Below are 18881 nucleotides of genomic sequence, written 5' to 3' on the forward strand. Positions count from 1 at the left end.
TGTTCCCTTAACTCTTTATACTTGTATGCACTTCTTACAGGCGTGCCTACACCTAGTTCAGAAGTACTTCGACACACTTTGAATATGCTGGTGCGAGAGAGGAAGATATATCCAACCCCAGAGGGCTACTTCATTGTAACTCCCCAGACATACTTTATTACTCCCTCCCTCATCAGAACAAACAACAAGTGGTACCATCTAGAAGATCGGCTACCAGAGCGTCAGCAGCAACAACAGCCACAAAACTGCACTTCACCTCCGTCTGGAAACGTCACACCATCAACACCAGGCTGCATGAGGGAAAGGCCTCCTCGTAAGAACCACAATGACTCATACAATTCCTATCGTGAGGACCAGTCAAGAATGCATGGCTCTGCGCTTCAAAGTAAGTCACCCAAGGAGCACAAGGGAGATTCCTATCAAAACAAGCCCCCCAAGGATCAAAATGGTGGGGAGGCTCTTCCAAGCACTTTGGCCAAGGAACACAGGGGAGAACCACCATCATATCCCCATCCCCCGGCCCCCACTTCTCCTCCTATACAGTCACCGCCTTCTCAAGATCAAGCTGATAAAAACAAAGGCATAACTTCTTTTCCTTATAAAGCTGACACTCTGACCAAAAAGAAAGAGGCAAGTGGTGGTGGAAGTGGTGAGAAGCAAACCAAAAGGTTTGGTCTCAAACTTTTTAGGCTAAGTTTCAAGAAAGACAAAATGCGACAGCTGGCTACCTTCTCAGCCCAGTTCCCCCCTGAGGAGTGGCCCCTACGTGATGAGGATGTGCCTACTACGCCCATTCCTCGGGAGGTGGAAATGGAAATAATTCGTAGGATTAACCCTGACCTTACAGTGGAGAATGTTGCAAGGCACACTGCTGTAATGAAAAGGCTAGAAGAAGAGCGTACACAGAAGAACAAGGCGGGGTCTTCTGCCCAGCATAGTGCACGCAGTCGGAGGGGCAGGGGCCACCGGAGGGCACCTCATGGTAAATCTCGCTCTCACAGCAAACCAAGGACATCAAGGGGAGACCCTTCTGAGGGTTCAAACTGGGATCTTGTGTTTATGGAAAGAGATTACCGCTTCTTTAGCCACTCATTGGTACGCTCACCTCGGGAAGCTATGTACACTTTGGAACGCAGGCGGAGTGGAGGTGCGACCTACCTAGTTCATAGTAACCCCAATATTACTGAATCGTACTGCCCAGTTACACCAGAGTGGGACGTGTCTGGGGAGCTGGCCAAGAGGCGAACTGAGATGCCCTTTCCTGAGCCTTCACGTGGTACTTGTCAATCCAGAGTGCAAAGAAGTCACAGCCACAATCAGGACAGGAAGTCTCGACATGAGAGGTCAGATCAAGCTAAAGAACGATCTCGGTCAATGGACAATTCTCTCAAGGGTCCGTCACTAGGAGCGCAAGAAGACTTTGAACCGAGTCTGGAGGAGCGTAGTCATTACTACACTGATGATGGGACCCTAAGGGCCACACAGAAGTCCTCCCACTACTCAAGGATCATGTTCTCTGCTGCTAAGTTCCACTCCGACTTTAATGTGCCTGATTTGGGGAAAGGAAGTCTGGATGAGTCGAGGATCCGGAGTACAATGGAGAGGAACAAAAGCAGAGACAGCTTGCCGACGTACAATGAGCTAATGGGACTTTCTCCTAAGCCCTCTACGGATGAGTACTTCCAGTGCAATACATCAAATGAAACAATCCTTACTGCCCCTTCGCCTCAGGCAAAATCAGAATATGACACATTAACCTCATCAGGGGGACTCCGAAAGGGCTCTCCAGCTGACCGGCAAACTCCTCACCTTACCTCTCCTCATACAATGGAGTACAAAGAGGAAATGTCGACAGCAAAGGGACAGAGCGGTGCAGTGCGACTGACGCCAAGCCAGACGCCAGAACCAGCACAAAATGCCCGTTTGACACCACACCAACACAATGTAGACCCTGGAGGGGGAGGAGGCAGTTTGGTGATCAAGAGAAAGGAGATTTTCAGCAAGGACACTTTGTTCAAACCTCCACATAATGCCTTGTCCACTGGCTATGTGGACAGCAGCTACACCAAGTCTGGCACATTGCGGAAAGCCTCACATGCCAAATCAACAGAGGCCCTAGACAATCCTGAGCCCCAGCAGCCTTCCAATTCAGCCACTTCCTCAGCGTCACCTGCAGTTTTACAGAGCTGCTTAGAGCCAACAGTCACCTCTGCCTCATTTGACTATTATAACGTATCAGATGATGAGGAGGAGGAAGAGGCAGAGGAGGACTCGCACAAAGAGTTGGCCACAGCAGAGGACAGCAAAGACCATGTGGAAGGAGGCGGAAATGGTGGAGGCAGCAGCGGAGGTGGTGGAGAAGGAACCATGCAGTGGCTGCTGGAACGGGAGAAAGAGCATGATTTGCAGCGGAAACTTGAGACCAATCTGACCCTGTTAAGTCCCAAGGAGACCGAGAACAGCAACAGCCAGAAGTCTGCCCACTCTGCTCGATTGGACAGCATGGACAGCAGCAGTGTTACAGTAGACAGTGGTTTCAACTCACCCAGGTAAGAGTGAAAGTAAATTGTGCAGTATTCAAAATTTTATGTTTATTCAAAATCTCAAATCCAAATGTGAGCAAGTTACAAATATTTTAAAAGGGTCGCTCCCATTTAAAAGGATCTAAACATGCATTTTAGAAAGCCCTTTGTCTGGCACTGGTTCATCCCTCTATCACCCTCTGGTATATCCTTCCTCAATTCTGGCCCTGCCCCTTTTAGCTATATCTCTGCTTCCATAAACCTGAAACAAAATATTTAATATTACTCTCTGGGTATGTGGTCAGGTTCTGCAGAATCATGTCAATTACATGATTATTTGACTCAGATGTGTTGAAGCAGGGACACACATTGAAATGGTGTTTGATGCCAGACCTTGAGGACTGGAATTGAGGATCCCTGTTCTAGTGTCTTTTTTTAAGTCCATCTAGGACATCACTGTCCTAAATATCTGTCTTAAAATTCTAAATTTCTGCTGGTTGGCTATGGCTATTGGATAGCTGCCAGTTGGCATTGGTTCTGGTGATTTGATATAAAAATCTAATTTTTAATATTTATACCATAGTCATATTCCATCTCTCCCCCAAGAACCTCTAGAAATAGCCACCCCACCAATTACCTTACATGAACTAGTGCATAAAATTATAAAATTAAGAATAGAGTCAAGAAAAGAGCCGAGACAAGCAAGTTATTTTTTTGGTTGCCACATTATATTTTTATTTCAGCTTTATAGATATAAATTTAAAAGTATTTCCTCTATCAATTCATCAATCTGAATGTTATGGGATGTTTCTGAACTCGAGTTTTGGAAACTTTTAACTACCAATAGCAACTATACATTGTAAATGTAGTGGTGGTGTTACATTTTGTGTGAGAGAAGTTCCTTTTTAGAAAAATGGATTTACTATTTTAATTTCTTAGTCATTCCATAGATGGGATGATTAGGGAGTTGACATTGTAGGATATACATAGCATTTTATATCAGAGCTAGTATTACGATTTGTAAACTCCAGCCTTTATTGTGCTCTCTGGAGACATTTAATCCTTTCTTGAACTCTATGATTTCCCAAAATACTGTTAACACTTCCAAAACCATAATTTTTAATGTCTAAGAGAACTCAAAAGAATTAAAAGGGTATTACTTACTGTTGCAAATAAGTAAAAAGTTAAATGAGTCGTTGATATTTCCTCAAAGAAAATTGTTTTTGTGCTAGTGCTTGCACTAGCACTTGTTATCTTTTACTCATCCGGGACCAGGTTTCAGTGGCAGCAGTCTCAGCAGAAAGACCCAGACATCCCTTGACCTTGAAATCTCTTCTAGCTGCTCTGATGAAGCATGGGACGTTCCAAGGCCAATTGAGCGACATAGAGACCTCCACTGACCCCTTGGCAGCTTTATGGTGGGATTGCCTCAAGCACCATCTGAGACAGTCCAGGGGGCAATCAAGACACAGGCCCAAGTCAATTAAGTTTGCTTCTCTGGATGTGGAGGAGCAGCAGCTGCACTCCACCTTTCACTCTGTCCCTAAGGGTGTGCCAGGCCACCCTGCCATTGATATCTGGAATTGAGATTCTTTCAGACAGTCATGACCAGATTCTGTGACTATAGGTACATATAAGAACATCGACTGTGACTTTTCCCCTTTTGCTCAGCCTTATCTTAACTACAATGGACATATCCATGATATGCATTATTGCAGCAGCCATACATTATTTGTTGTTAATGTCCTGCTCTACTCCCCCTCTCTCATGAACAGATAGATGCATCAGAAACACCTATATCATAATACCAGTTATATGTACCTGACTTTTGTTCCACTTAGGGATTTCCCCCCAAAACTGGCTATGCCTATTGGTTGGTGACACAAAGGTAGCCCATTGGCTGACCTTGTTCTTGTTAAAAATTGTTAAAAGTAGACAGGAAATTTGAAAAAAATAGGATATTTGATTACGTGTTATTGTACAGTATTATTGACTTACTCTTAAAATACTGCCTTATATAACAAAAATTATTAAATAAAATTATAGTTTTTTGCATGAAAGTTGTGTCCTATAATTAGCCAGGAAATCTTAAAGCAAGCAATGTAATTCTGGTCACATTTGAAATTAAAATATTTTAATTCCCAAACAGGAAACCAGCAAACTAATTACCCAAAGGCCAAGGCATTTAAACAGACCAAGTATTGCCTCATGCTCCACTTGCTTCATGTTAATCACTGGCACAGAGGGTTCAGTGATTGACAAACCTAGAACATAAAAACATAGCAGATATTATATATTAGTCATTGTTATATATTTATACTATTTATTGTTTAGTTTTGCTAATGCCATCTCAACACAGGTGCTATGGAGTAGAGAGCCAACATGTGCATTAGGCACCTTTTGTTGCACAAGGACCTTTGATAAAGACTATAGCAGGGGCGGCAACCCAAGCTGTTCAAAGAGCCAATATTGGAGCAAAAAAGCAAAAAACAAATCTGTCTGGAGCCACAAAAATGTAAAAGTCTTATATAGGCCTTGCATGGCAACGGTGGCTCTAAGTGTATTAGCCGACCAAAAAAAAAAAGACTATGTTGGCTTAAATATATAATACACATTCATGATCAAATGTTTATCCTTGACCAATTGTCACATCATGTGACTACTGTGGTGTACAATATTCAGTGCTTTAGGTTTATATTCCATTACAATATTAACGTATGAGGTTTTGTTATATTGATGAATTTACAGAAACAATGAAGAAATTTGTATTATTTTTATTTTGAGGATTTGGAGGAAAAAATGGAAGAATGTTCACAGTTTTGCATAAGAGGGCTACGTGTTTGATCTGTGAACGTTTTTTTCTATGCTTGCAACAAAACTAGCAGTAGTAGTGGAGTTTGAAGATCAAGAGCAAAGCCGTGGTTCAATGTATCTTTGCTCTCTGGTAATTTATCCAGAAGTTCTGCAATAGCACTTTTTGTATGTCTGACCCAAGACATACCTGCCGCTTTGTTCACAACAGCCACCTGCCTGGCATTGTGCTGTCCTGAAACGTGTTTTGCAGGCTATGACACAAATCTTTGTTGACAGAAATGTTAAAAATTATTGTTAAAATTCATTTATTGTGCAAATTTTTACAGCATTGAAAACATAATAAATGTTTGTTTGACCTCCTGCACACCATATTAAAACAAACAAACAAAATCCATCTTTTTCCATTTTCATACATTCTATAAAAAGCTCCAAGGAGGGCATTAAAGAGCCGCAGGTTGCCGACCCCTGGGCTATAGTATAACATCTTTGGGTTGCCTGCTGGTATTGGTTGCAAAAAACCCAACAAAACTTCCCAAAAAACAGACTCTGAACTATAAAGTGTTTCTTAAGTTACATTTAGTTGCAATACTTTAGTGTTTAACCAACACAGAGTAAGCGGGCATAATGTTGTTAATATTTTATAATAGTAGAAAGCATGCTTATTATACTCGGTCTTAGTCTTACACAGCCAAATCTAGAGTCTTCAAAACATTCTGCTTTAAGATCCGTGATTTAAAAAGTTTAGAACTGCAGCTCACAGGCAGCACGGGAGAAATGCTTGCAGCAACGCTAGATGGCTCTACTTAAACTAGCTGCTGCTAGGCTAACTTTTAATGTGCTCCCCGGGTCACCTCGGTTTTTCACCAACTAAACAGGCAAGCTCATCATCTCCTCCACTGCTCCACTGACTTCAGAAAGAGAAACTGTCCAATGTCTTTTGACCTTTTCTCCAAAGACATGGAGAAAAGGATCTTCTATGGAGCTTTCTGTTGGAGCAGTGGCTTATCTGTAGCTGAGAGAAAGCGGCTGGATAAGCTGATCAGTAAGGCCAGCTCTGTGATTGGAGGCCCTCTGGACTCAGTGCAGGAGGTGGGAAACAAAAGGATCCTAACTAAATTAACATCTCTGTAGGATGTCTCCCACCCCATGCATGGAGCTGTTGCAGAACTGGAGAGCTCCGTCAGTGACAGACTGCTGCACCCTTAATACTACAGGGAGCATTATCACAGATCCTTCCTCCCAGAAGCTGTAAGACTCTATAACCACCACTGTTCCCAACAACCTCAATAAGTTGTTACATATATGGAGATTTTGCACAGTTTCTACCTTAGTCATTTAAATAACATGATGCTGTCATTGTTCACATCTCTGATGTTGCTGCTTTTTTAAAAATATCCATTACTGTAGAAATGTCCATAGCTGTATATTGGTTATTTATTCTCCAGGTGTACAGTTTTATATTGTTAAAACATTTTACAGTACAGTGTTTTATTGTTTATCTCTTAACTCTTCGCTAGTATGTTATTCTTATATATTTTTCTAAGGTCCACATTTGTGTGATACATTTTTTCTATAATCTTTTTGATGCTATAAAGATCAGAACTTCCCCATTGTGGGACAAGAAAGAGATTTTCTATTCTATTCTATTCGAAAAGTGCTACTGTAAAAAATGTGTGTTTTCAGGCAACGTTTCTTGGGGTTCGGGTCATGAAAAAACACCTGGCTTATGACTTTCCAATATTGATCAAAATGTGTTGCCACTTTGCTTTTAACTGTGTCACCAAATATACCCTACATGCTGTCTTTAGGTACTAGTTTATAAAACCATAAAAAGATGCTGACGGGGGTATGGGTTCTACTCAGGTTGTTTGGCTTCATTCTTCTGTTAAAAAATATGACTTTTAGAAAATTGCCCTTTTTTATAAATATGTGTGCAAGTGAGGATGTTTGTTTTGTGTACCTCTATGTATGTATAAAATGTCCCAGTCAAAGTCCATACTATAGTCCATTTTAGAACATATTTCTAGACTTTAAATAGTTTTTTGTAGATACTTCCATCAAACAAGCATGAGTGTGACTTGAAGTGTCTACTATTAATGTCAACAGCTGGCATATACTTAAATCTGTAGTTGCTGTAAAAGGTAATTCTTCAAACCTTTTCCGAATATAACCAAATATATCACTTCATGATGAAGGACTTCCTTGTGTTTATCTATTGTATAAATCTAAATAACATACAATGATATTTGGAATTTTGTTTAAGACATACGTTTACTGTGATACTAATAGAAACAGAAAAAGTATATGCATTTCACTGTGATTTTATCTTTATTGAAGATCATAACAAATACAGCAATTAATTCAATTAAGTGACGGAAATTATATCTTTAGCAGAGAAGGGTTAAATTTACTTTTCAGTTTTACTGTTCTATTTTTCATCTGTAAATGTGAACTGGCCAAGACTGCAGCAACTACAGAACATGGTTACAGAAAAATTACACACATTGGGGAAAAAAAAACACAGTGGGAAGAACAGTTTAAAAAGTGCAGTGAAAGCATCCAATTATGCATATTACTTTGTAATTTATAATAAATCTTTATTTCCTCCAAGGATTTATTAAGACCTGTACATAAACATGGTTCCATACTTTTACAGACTTTCCATGGCTGTGAACCTAAAGGCAATGTAAAAATCCAGCATTCCACGGAAAAGTGTTTACATTTTACGCCTTTTTCCTCTGTTGTAAGAGATGGTTACATTGGCTGAATATGATTTTCATATTGGTGGGTTACACAAACCCAACCCTGTCTCTACTGAATCTTTTGTGTATTTAGTTTAAAATGTGGCTTTATAAAAGTTTTTAAAACAGAATAAGCTGCAGCAGTTACGTTAAAGAAACCATAGCTTTGGCCTTGACCACACCCAAAAACCTGCTTGAACTAAATTTGCCAAATAAAGATTAAATAATCCTTCACAAACTTGTAATCATTATGTGAAATCATTGTTGGTACCTAAAGTAAACTATTAGTTATGATATTAAACACAAAATTATTTTTGCAGTAACACCAACAAGTTTCTATCAAAATAGCATTTTTCATTTTGTAATTAAGACATTTTTCTACTGATGAAACTTTAATTAGTTTTTACTGTTTATATGATAAAAGTTTTTTCAAACCTAAAACCAGAAAAATATTGAACAATTTTGAGAATCTGACATAATCATGCTGATGTAACATGTTGGTTTCTGAAAGCACTACTGAACAGCCCTTTTCAGTTTCATTATCTCTCTGTTTATATTGCAAATACATATCACATGTCACTGCTGATTAGTCAGCTTTCAGTCTGTTCAGTTTGATGTTCATTTAATGTTTTTTTCTTTAATAAGTTGATGCACTTAACCAAATCAGCAGAATGCATTTGTTTCTAATGGGTAACGAACCTTGTATATTTAGGTAATTTTGTTTTAAAAATACTCTATGCTTTTTTCTTGAAAAATATTCATGTACAATAGTTGTAGGTCTAAGAAAGGAAACACACAAAATAACTAAACAAACCAAATAGATAAGTGGAATAAATGAAGTTGAATGAATAAATGTTTGCATGAATGTCTGAATAAGTAAACTAACCAAGAACTTTTGCAGATTCTAAGTCAGTATAAAGACTAATATTTAACTTGCTTTTTGTATCTCTTATTACTGACTTGGTCTATTCAGTGAAGCAGTGTGTAGCACTGCTGCCTTGCAACAAGAAGGTTCTGGGTTCCATTCCTGACCCGCGGTCAGGAATGGTCAGCATGTGTGGCTTCCTTTCACTCTCCAAAAACATGACCGTTGGGTTGATTGGCTTCTCTAAATTCTCCTTAGGTGGTAGTGTATGCATGAATGGCTGTTTGTCTCTGTGTTGACCTGCGACCTGTACAGGGTGTACCCCGCCTCTCACCCATAGACAGCTCAAGATAGGCACCAGCACCCCTCGTAACCCCCAAGAGGGATCAAGCATGATGGAAAATGGATGGATGACTGCCTTTCTTTCTCATGCAGAAGGCCAAAATTGCACACTGTTAAGTTATAATTGTATGACTATATAACATCATCTATCTGCTTTTCTTACCAAAGCCTCATCCAATTGATTTTTAACATAGGGGATCAAAACAGTGGTCACAATTGATGAATTATGCAGGAGGTAATTACAATAGTTATTACTTTAGTTATTACCAGAAGCATTTTTTTTTACTAATCAAACCTGAATAATTTTTTACAAATTGTGTGAAACACAGTTAAAGATTTGTTGAACCTATATTAAAATTTGTGGAAACAAGAATTTGTGATTTATATGACACATAAAGTTGGAAGCTGCATCATCCAAGCTCGCGCTAAACTATTTGAAGACTGCTTTGCTTTTTTTGGCTAAATTCACTATAGGTAAAGGAATCAAATTAAATGTACGGGGTCCCTGACTGCTTTAGATATCATTGTTTTATTATTGTATGCATCTGGTTTAAAAAATAAATTCTGTGAGAGATAAGACACAATATTTAGTGATAAAAGTATCAATATTTTGCTGTGGACAAAAAACAGTAATTGACGTGGAAGTTATTAGCTGGGCTGTAGTTATTATTCTGATATTTAGGTTCAGTTTCCAGATTGTAACCTAATTGTAGACGTTTTATTATATTTGTAGAAGTATCATAATGGGTCTTGTCAATTTGCGCCTGTCAGTTGGGGGCTATATGACACAGTGAATGTTTCCTGTGAACTAAAACAAAAATAAATTATTAATTTTGTTAGTTTTATGTTTAGAACTGACTGTTTCTGAGTACCGGTATTAAAGTATAACTGGGCCACATGCTTAAATGAATGGCATCAAACCTATGCAGCCAGTAATTATTTCCCTGGTTCTGTGTCATCTTATCTCCAGAGCTACATGTGTCATTTCACCAATATTAAGGTATCGACTACACATGACTGTAAAAAGAAAAAAAAGTACAAATTATCTAAACAAACCAATTGGTAGTTTTTGTTTATTTGCTTCTGTTGTTTTTAGGAACTAAGGCCTTTTATGTTATGATCTATTGTCATCTGTATCATCACCATTGTCCCCACATGTTTTCTCAGCAGAATAGATTGCTGCAAAGTCAGTCATGAAAATAGTCTGAGGCATTTAAATCTTCTCGATCAACAAAAAAAGATATTATGGAGAAATACAAAGTAAGTTTTCATAGCTTAATTTCAACTAAAAAAAGCAACAAACCTATAAAATTGTCATAAATATTATTAATTAATAGACAAGAAGCAAAATTATTGACACCTAGAAGTCTGAAATGGATTACATATCCAATTCTAAAAAACAATTTTACTCATAGCCAGGTGGAACTGATTTTCTGGCACTTCCGCTTCGTCAGTGTGAATGAATGTGTGAATGGTGAATGTTTCCAGGCGTGATCAGCCAACCAAAATTACTCCTAAAGTGAACCTCTCACCCTGGAGGTTCCAAAAATGCATTGAACAGTATCTAACTCAAAGATAAAAGTTATATTCTGTAGGCTAATGGGGCAAAAATTGTAGTTTTTGAAAGGTGTGGTATTTAACACACAAAAACAGTCAGAGGCTGTTTGGCTGCAAAGGACCTGGCCTATAAATGATCAAAAAAGGAATTCTGCTCCGAACCAGAAAACCCAGAATCAGAATATTGATTCAACATAAATCTCGTGCTCATTTGTATTATGGGGCATGAAAAATGCTCTAAATAACAGCAGCAGTTCTACCTAATGTTTCAAAAACACAATAAGATAAATGTATTCAATTTGGCTACTGCTGCATGATCTTAAACAAGTCACCATTGCTTTTGAACCCTCTGACTGGACAACAAAAAAATGTCTCAAAATTCTTCCACAAAATAATCATTGTCAATCAGTGTTTGACGGCAGGCAGCTGTTGCATTTATCGTGGTAGCTCAATAAATCAAATCATGATTTGTGAATGCATCTCAGATTTACCTACACAATTATTTTGGGTAAATAGCTAAATTAGAATATATCTAAAAAACAAAAACAGGAAATCTGCAAAAGAAGCAAATACTGTCCCCGAACTTTGGGTAGATGGATTTGAAAACAGTTCAACCAGAATTGTGAAATAACTTTTTCGTGTTTGTTTGTGCAGGACCCGTGAAAGCCTTGCATCCAACACATCCAGCATCGTGGAAAGCAATAGACGGCAGAATCCGGCGCTGAGCCCAGGACACATTGGCACGAGCAGTATTGGACTGCCATTCAGCTTTCGCGCCATCCCCGAACCCTCCACCACGCAGCCTGAGAAACTGCAGAAGTCATCGAACTGCCTGGCCTCCATCACCAGCGTCTGACAGACAGCAAAGACTGTGACAGCAAAGGTGGTGGAGCTAAAGTGAGGTGTTTTCACCATCTTTTTTTCTTTTTTTTTTTTAACCCTTGCGTTCCTCAACCAGTACACACATAAACACTCACACATCTTCAGACTCCTGGGGATCCATTTACTGGGACTGTTACAAAAACAGGCATGGCTTCAAGAGACTGTTCCTACAGCATCAAGAACTTAACTGCAAAAAAAAAAAAAGAAGAACAGAATATCAAAGCTGCGACAGATGCAGAAACCGACCTAAAGTACGTCGATTTGGGTGACATGGACTCTAGTTTGGCTTATATCAAGATTCTTGAATATTGGTATTGGAAAGTAGTAGACTATAGGATTCAAGTTACATTTGGAAATATCAAAAAAGCTTTTTATATTGCTTAACAATACATGTCCGATTAAATGTTCTCCTTCCTGAAATAGCGTTGAGTTCTCCGGGACAGTTTAATGTATCAGCACAATGTCGAGATAATAAAAGTTGATCCTGAGAACAGCGAATGAAAGATATAAAAACATGAATCAGCTCAGATTTGTGTACCGCAATGCAAATTATGTATGTATACTCGATACTTTTGATATCCTAATTATTATAATGGTGGTATTAAAGATGCTATGTGACCAAAAGTATGTTTGGATGATTTGTGCCACACCCCAGCCCCTCTACAAATATATTATGGAGCACAAGGTCCATTCATTTTACAAAGCTTGCAACTTTTATGTGTGATTTATTTTCTTAATTTTGAGAAGAGAAGTTAAAAAAGATATATTTTTGGAAAATATGCAACATAGGCTGCTTTTCAGACAGCAAGTTCAGCAAAGTATTTCTAATGAGATACCAGAGAAAGTGCTGATGTGACATTTGTTGCTTTAGAAAGGATTAAATAATGCTGCTCCCCCTCCCCAACCTGTTGTCCTGCACTGTCAATCAGCTGGCCAAAGAAGATTCTTACATGTACTCCTTTGAAACCAGAAAAAAAAAAAATCTGTCTGTTTGGAAATGTATAAAAGACAAAAATCACATCAATGTTTGAAACCTAAAGTGAAGCCACATGTTAATCTTATTTACAGCCTTTCACTATCAGAGCAGAGCAGCAACCATATTTGATGGTTTATGCAAAACATTGTAAAAAGGGTGTGTCTATATTATAGCAAATTTAGGTACATCCCAAATTGGAATATATCATATAATAATTTCTACGATTCAATTTAAAAACTGAAACCCATCTAGTATACAAATTCATTTCAAAAAGAATGTTATATGTCAAGAGTTTATTTGTGTTTTATTTAAAAGTATGAGTATGAAATTATCTGTGTCTGTGTAGATTTCAGATTTTGATTCAGTACTATTTCAGGGCTCCTTTTCCGTCTGCTAACATGTTTAGGAATCCTGGGTTGCTTTACTTGAAGCCTTTAGAGTCAAGCCTTTGGCAGTTTGGGTAAGTGCCACAGCCTGCTGAAAAATTAAATCAACAATCCCATAAAACCGGTCAGCAGAAGGAAGCATTAAGTCCCCTAAATTCCCTTGATAGATGGCTACATCACACAACTTCAAGTTGCATGTGGTTTTGTGATTCTCCACTCTTCCGCTTTACTTTGCACTATTAGTCTTAAAAAGATATATTTAATCAAAACTAAACATATTTTTTTCTTTGATGATTTTGATGTTGTCCCTAGTTCAGATGCGGAATATAACAGTTGTGGCCCATTCCCTGGACACATCTGTATGTAGCAGCTCTTTAACGTCTTATTCTAGCTGCAGTCTTGTAAATCTTGCCAAAACAAAAGTCATGTCTCTCAAAGTTGTTGTCCCTTCCACACCCATTTCTGTCACACTGTTTCCTTTCACTTAATTCTTTATTATGTTTGTTATTAGTAGGTTTCTTCTTTAGCAATGCCCTTTAGTGGCTTCCCTTTCTTTTTGGATTTGTTCTTTTTTATATCATAGAAATAATTGCTGTCAAGTCAAAGCTTTGGAAATTTTGTGAGGATTTGTTGGTGTCATTTTCGGCTCATGGGACAAAAATGTAGTTTTTTCTCTAAACAAGCTCAATGTTTCTTGTAATATTGTGCTCTATTATTCAAAAACCTTACAAATTCTTTGAAGGAGTTGCAGTTCCCTTGGTGACCTCTATGTGGAGCCAAATAGAGATTTAGTGCTTAACAGACTGCTGCAATATCTTTGCAACATGGAGAAACCACCATGTCAACCAATAGCAGGCTGACCCAGTCTCACAGCTTAGGTTTTAGTTTCTCTGGAGAGATTACAAAACATCTTACGCAAGAGAGTGACCACAGAGCTTTGGACTAAATTTAACACATGGTAGTCTGGCATAATCGAGTAATTAATCATATAATATATGCTCTTTATTGATGTTTAGTTTTATTCACATAAACTTCAACAATCATTTGGAAAAAGGTAAATACATTTTATTAGGGAATCCAACTCCAATTCAATTAACTGACCTTCGATATATACAGCATTAGTGCTCTCTAGTGGTTATGATGAAATAAAGCTGTGAATAGCTCAGTTTGCTCACTTAACTGATTCTTTTATATAGGTGACTATAGTGCTTTTGTTGGGCTTTACTGTTAACCGAGAGCAAATATAATAATTATAATGAGACAATATTCATTGCTTTTTCAAAACCTGCAGCCAGAGTTCTGATGAGAATTTAAAAAAAAGATTGTGTTTCTGCTATCCTCTCTCTTAATTGGCTTCGTGTAAAATCCAGAATAGGATTTAAAATCCTCCTTCTCACATATAAAGCCTTAAATGGCCAAGCTCCATCTTATATCAGAGATCTGATTGTTCCTTATGTCCCTAACAGAGCACTTTGCTCTCAACCGGTTTTCTAGTGGTTCCTAGAATTTCCTAGAAAGTACAATGGGAGGCAGATCTTTTAGTTATCAGGCATCTCTCAGGAACCAACTAACATTTTTAGTCCGTGAGGCAGACACTCTGTCTACTTTTAAGGTTAGGCTTAAAATGTTTTCTTTTGATAAAGCTTATGGAGAGAGTGGCCAGGTTATCCTGAGCTATCTTTATAGATATGCTGCTATAGGTTTAGAGTGCTGGAGGATATAGGGACAACTTTTTATCATTCTGCTTCATTCTATATCTATTCTCCCATTCTACAGTATTTGTTACCTCAATCTTTAACTTTAGACTCTCTCTGTTTTTTCCTCATCATAGTAGCTTCATATGGTCTGTTGCTTTTTGAATGTGACACAATCCTGGAGAGAAAATCAGCTGTGCTGGCTGCTATCAACACCTTTGATTATAGATGCTGGAGATCGGCCTGTTTTTCAGTGTAGTCCTGTTTCTCTGACTGCGACTAACTGTATGTGCTTTCTTTCATCCTCTGACATGGGAGCTGGCTTGCAGCTCGTCTGCCTGGCCGTGTCTCTCCTGGACGGGGCCACCTGTAAAGCCAGTTAACAGTTACCTTTTGTATCTCTGCTTTTTCCTTTGGCTTTGTTCAATTTCAGCATACTCCAAGACCCGGCCTACCTGGGCTGGGTATTTTTTAAGCTGTGAATATAAGGAGGCCAGAAGCGTATGGCTATAGATTCAAACATGTCCACTTCTCCAACTGTCACCAGCCCTAATGTAGCGTACACTCTTGTCACCTAACAAACCTGACACATGACTCACTAAGCAGGCAAAGAATGGATGCTGAAATGCTTACTATTGTTCTGTGTGCTAATCACATTGTTGAGTAGCTTCAACACCAGTATTGTCTTCGCAGATATCAGATTTGTAGTCCCCACACTGCACAGATATTGGAATCTGTGCTTAAATGTCAGTCAAACCCATCAGCACAGGGACAGATAAAACCTATGATGCCAAAACAAGATTTAAGATAGAGAAAGATGGCTGCTGGTGATGAGGATTTTCAAATAGACTCTTCTTCAAATTATCTGTGTTTTTTTATTTTTATTTTATATACTCTAATAATCCCAGAGGGAAATTACTTCTCTGCATTTAACCCATCCCCTTGGGGAGCAGTGGGCTGCCATTGTGCGGCGCCAGGGCAGCAGTGTGGGGTTAAGGGTCTTGTTCAGGGATCCAGAGTGAAAGTCTGTGGGACAGGGGGATCAAACTCACATTCTCAGGATTCAAAGCCCTGTGCCCCAACCACTAAACCACCACCCTGTTTGTCCACTTAATACTCTTCCATATTTTGGGTTTGGTTGCCATTTATTTCTAAATAACTTTTGGGTAGTTTATCTATTTAAAAATTAACTATTATGCACAGTCATTAAGATCAGTCAATCATTTGTGCCAATATTAGCTAAATAGCCTGATTTTTAATCTTGAGCTTAAATGGGTTGGTTGTATGGAACAGGATTTAAAGAAATAAATTATGTAAATTTTGTTTAAGAAAATACTAAAGAATTAATTCAACAACAAAATGATTCAAAATTTACAGTATGTAACTTTCACTAATCTACATAGTATCCCAGATTGGAAAACCTTTTTTAGATTAGGAAATATGTTGAACTGTCATGTAAGGGATTGAAGTTTTCTTCACAAGATCTCATGGTTTCCTCTTGTGGACCTACTTTTGGTTTTATCAATTTAAGTATTTATCAGAAGATAACAAGCAAAGCAAATATCAGTATAATAATCCAGTCTCCCACTGAGAGGCCGTTTAGTTTAGGTAAGATGCTGCTGTGGTATAATGAGTTTGTCTTTCTGTTAGGGTTAGCATCTCAATGGTCACACAGCAATTCGAATGAGAGACAGATTGGTTGCATTAATGTACACATGTGAAGGTCAATTATTTATTTGGAAATACAATTGACCTTTAAAATCTAACCTCAAATATTTTTGGGGTTTTTTTTCCCCCCCAGCATCGTTACACTGTCAGAGCAACAAAATTAAATCCCTCTGCATTTAGTTCATCCCATTGGGGAGCAGTGGGCTGCCATTGTGCAGCGCCCACCTACTTTAACTCACACTGGCAGCTCTAACTCCCAGCTGGAATATGAATCCTAGGCTTCCTGTTTGCAGGACGGGTGACTTACCAATTGAGCTACCCAGCCGCTAGTTTCTTACAGAATTCAAATAGAATTTAATTATTTTCGACCAGAGAGATTAATGATCATGCTACTGGTTTTTCCCACCTAGATATATAGATAGATACATAGATACAGTTTCATCAACATTAAGAGACATGAGTTTCATGACCAATCAGAGATGATAACCAACAAATATAAAATAACGAACCATATTATCTTTGATCTAGCATGCATATAGTTTACTCATGTTCTTACTATACTCATTTATACTATAGATGGGGATAGGTTATAGATGGGTTTACTTAACAAAAAAATATGTATCTGTGTATTTTCTGTAATTACACTGAAAAAAAAAAACACTTTCACATTTCTACTTTTTGAATATTTTCTAAAGGTTAAAAAACAACTAACAAATTAAAGACAGTTTAATACATTTACAAAAAAAGGGAAAATTAAATCTTTTGAGACACATCACAGCATAAAGCTCATTGCTTTTATCTATGCGGTTAAATTATAAAAAAAAAAAAAACTAGGCCAGCATGTCTGATCAATTTAGACCATTGGTTCATTTCTTTCTACAATTTTTGTTACCAAAGATTGTGGCACCACCAATTTCATTGAAATCATATTTATTGCAGTTTTTCTCCCCCAATAAAAAAAAATGTTCTGGATCAAATGTATTTTTTTACTTTTTTTTTTTTTAAATGTTCAAAGTGAAATGATCATAAATATTATAGTTCAGCAGGGAAACACCAAACACATGAGAGGTGTGAACCTCTGTACTTTAATGAGTGATGCAGTAGACATAGCATCCATGTTTCTTCACTACAGACATGAATGTGGAGTGGAAAAACAAAAACTGGTTTGGATCAGCGTGGGTCACTTCGAGCTTGGCACATACAATGACATATTCATTTTAAGCACATACAACTTACAAACACACTTTTTCCATATAAACCAGCTACAACACACATTTACACAGGAGTTTAACACAGAAACAATGCAGCTGATAGTCTTTTGACTTCTTCCTCTTCATGCTCCAGATATATTGTGAGGAAGTGTTCAGGCAGAATCCGTTCCAATGGGCACACATGCACTGTAGACACTCCACCTCACAAATCTCACTTCTGGTGTGTTTTCTTTTCTTTTTTTTTTTTTTTTTTACAATAAAACCATCCTATATGCAGTCTAACATTTGTAGACAGCTGTGCTAGAGCATACGAGATACACGTGGAACCATAATATTTGGTTGTAAGGCATTATTTTGTGGTTCCACAGATCTGGAAAAGCTGATGTTGCAGTTGTTGCCATTTACACATTGGCTGGACAGTGTCTTGCATAAGTATTCATACCCATTAACTCTTTCACATTTTTGTACAATAAAATCACAAATTTTTGAGTATTTTAGAGACATTTTATATGATAGAACAACTTAAACTCCCCCATACAAATCTTGAAGGAAACCTCTCAAGTTGTAAAACACTTGAGATTGGTGGAGAGGTTCCCCTTTCAACGGGAAAGCTTTAATTAACATTCAGCCCAAGTAACAATAGAATGGAGTAGATCAAAGTATGTTCATGAATTAAATTGGCCCAGTCAAAGTCTTAGAGAGGCAAAATCTTAGAGAGCTTGAACTATTTGCAAAGGAGGAAGGGTAAAGATAACAGTCTCTCGGTGTGCCAAAGGTGTCAATCCTTCATATTATCAATGGTTTGTTCTATGTGTAGACTCAAGTATTGAATAAAGGAGGCGGATCCAAATTCACACATAACCTTGTAGATTCCATACATCCTTTTCCTGATGCTTTTATACTGTTATGTGTTGATCTATAACATCAAATTCAAATACTATTCAGTTGTTGTTAATAAAGCCATAAAAGGAGAGAAAGTTTAAAAAGTGTGAATACCTTTGCAGCTAATTGTATCTCCATTCGAAAACCTTCATTCAGTTGAATTTTTAGCACCATGAGGGTCTCTCCCTCGACAGCCACGAGTTATTCACTTCGGATATCCATTAATAAAGACAGACAGCTATATATACACACATACACACACATATACGTGTGTGTGTGTATATATATATATATATATATATATATATATATATATATATATATATATATATATATATATA

The 18881-nt window shown here is 37.8% G+C and overlaps 1 protein-coding gene across 2 annotated transcripts in view; it reads left to right on the forward strand.

Annotated features, from left to right (window-relative positions):
• stox2 (storkhead box 2) overlaps positions 1-12359 on the forward strand; it is a 33445-nt gene extending 21086 nt beyond the window's left edge. The window contains exons 3-4 of one of the 2 annotated variants that reach the window (XM_015383874.1): positions 41-2549; positions 11496-12359. In XM_015383874.1, the coding sequence (XP_015239360.1) occupies positions 41-2549; positions 11496-11697 (2711 nt within the window). In that variant the 3' untranslated portion in view covers positions 11698-12359. The remainder of the gene's footprint in view (positions 1-40; positions 2550-11495) is intronic. The other variant, XM_015383875.1, reaches the window with a different exon arrangement.
• The last annotated feature ends 6522 nt before the right edge of the window (positions 12360-18881 follow it).

The sequence above is a fragment of the Cyprinodon variegatus genome, unplaced genomic scaffold, assembly GCF_000732505.1.
Source record: "Cyprinodon variegatus isolate N-32 unplaced genomic scaffold, C_variegatus-1.0 Scaffold296, whole genome shotgun sequence".
Lineage (NCBI taxonomy): Eukaryota > Metazoa > Chordata > Actinopteri > Cyprinodontiformes > Cyprinodontidae > Cyprinodon > Cyprinodon variegatus.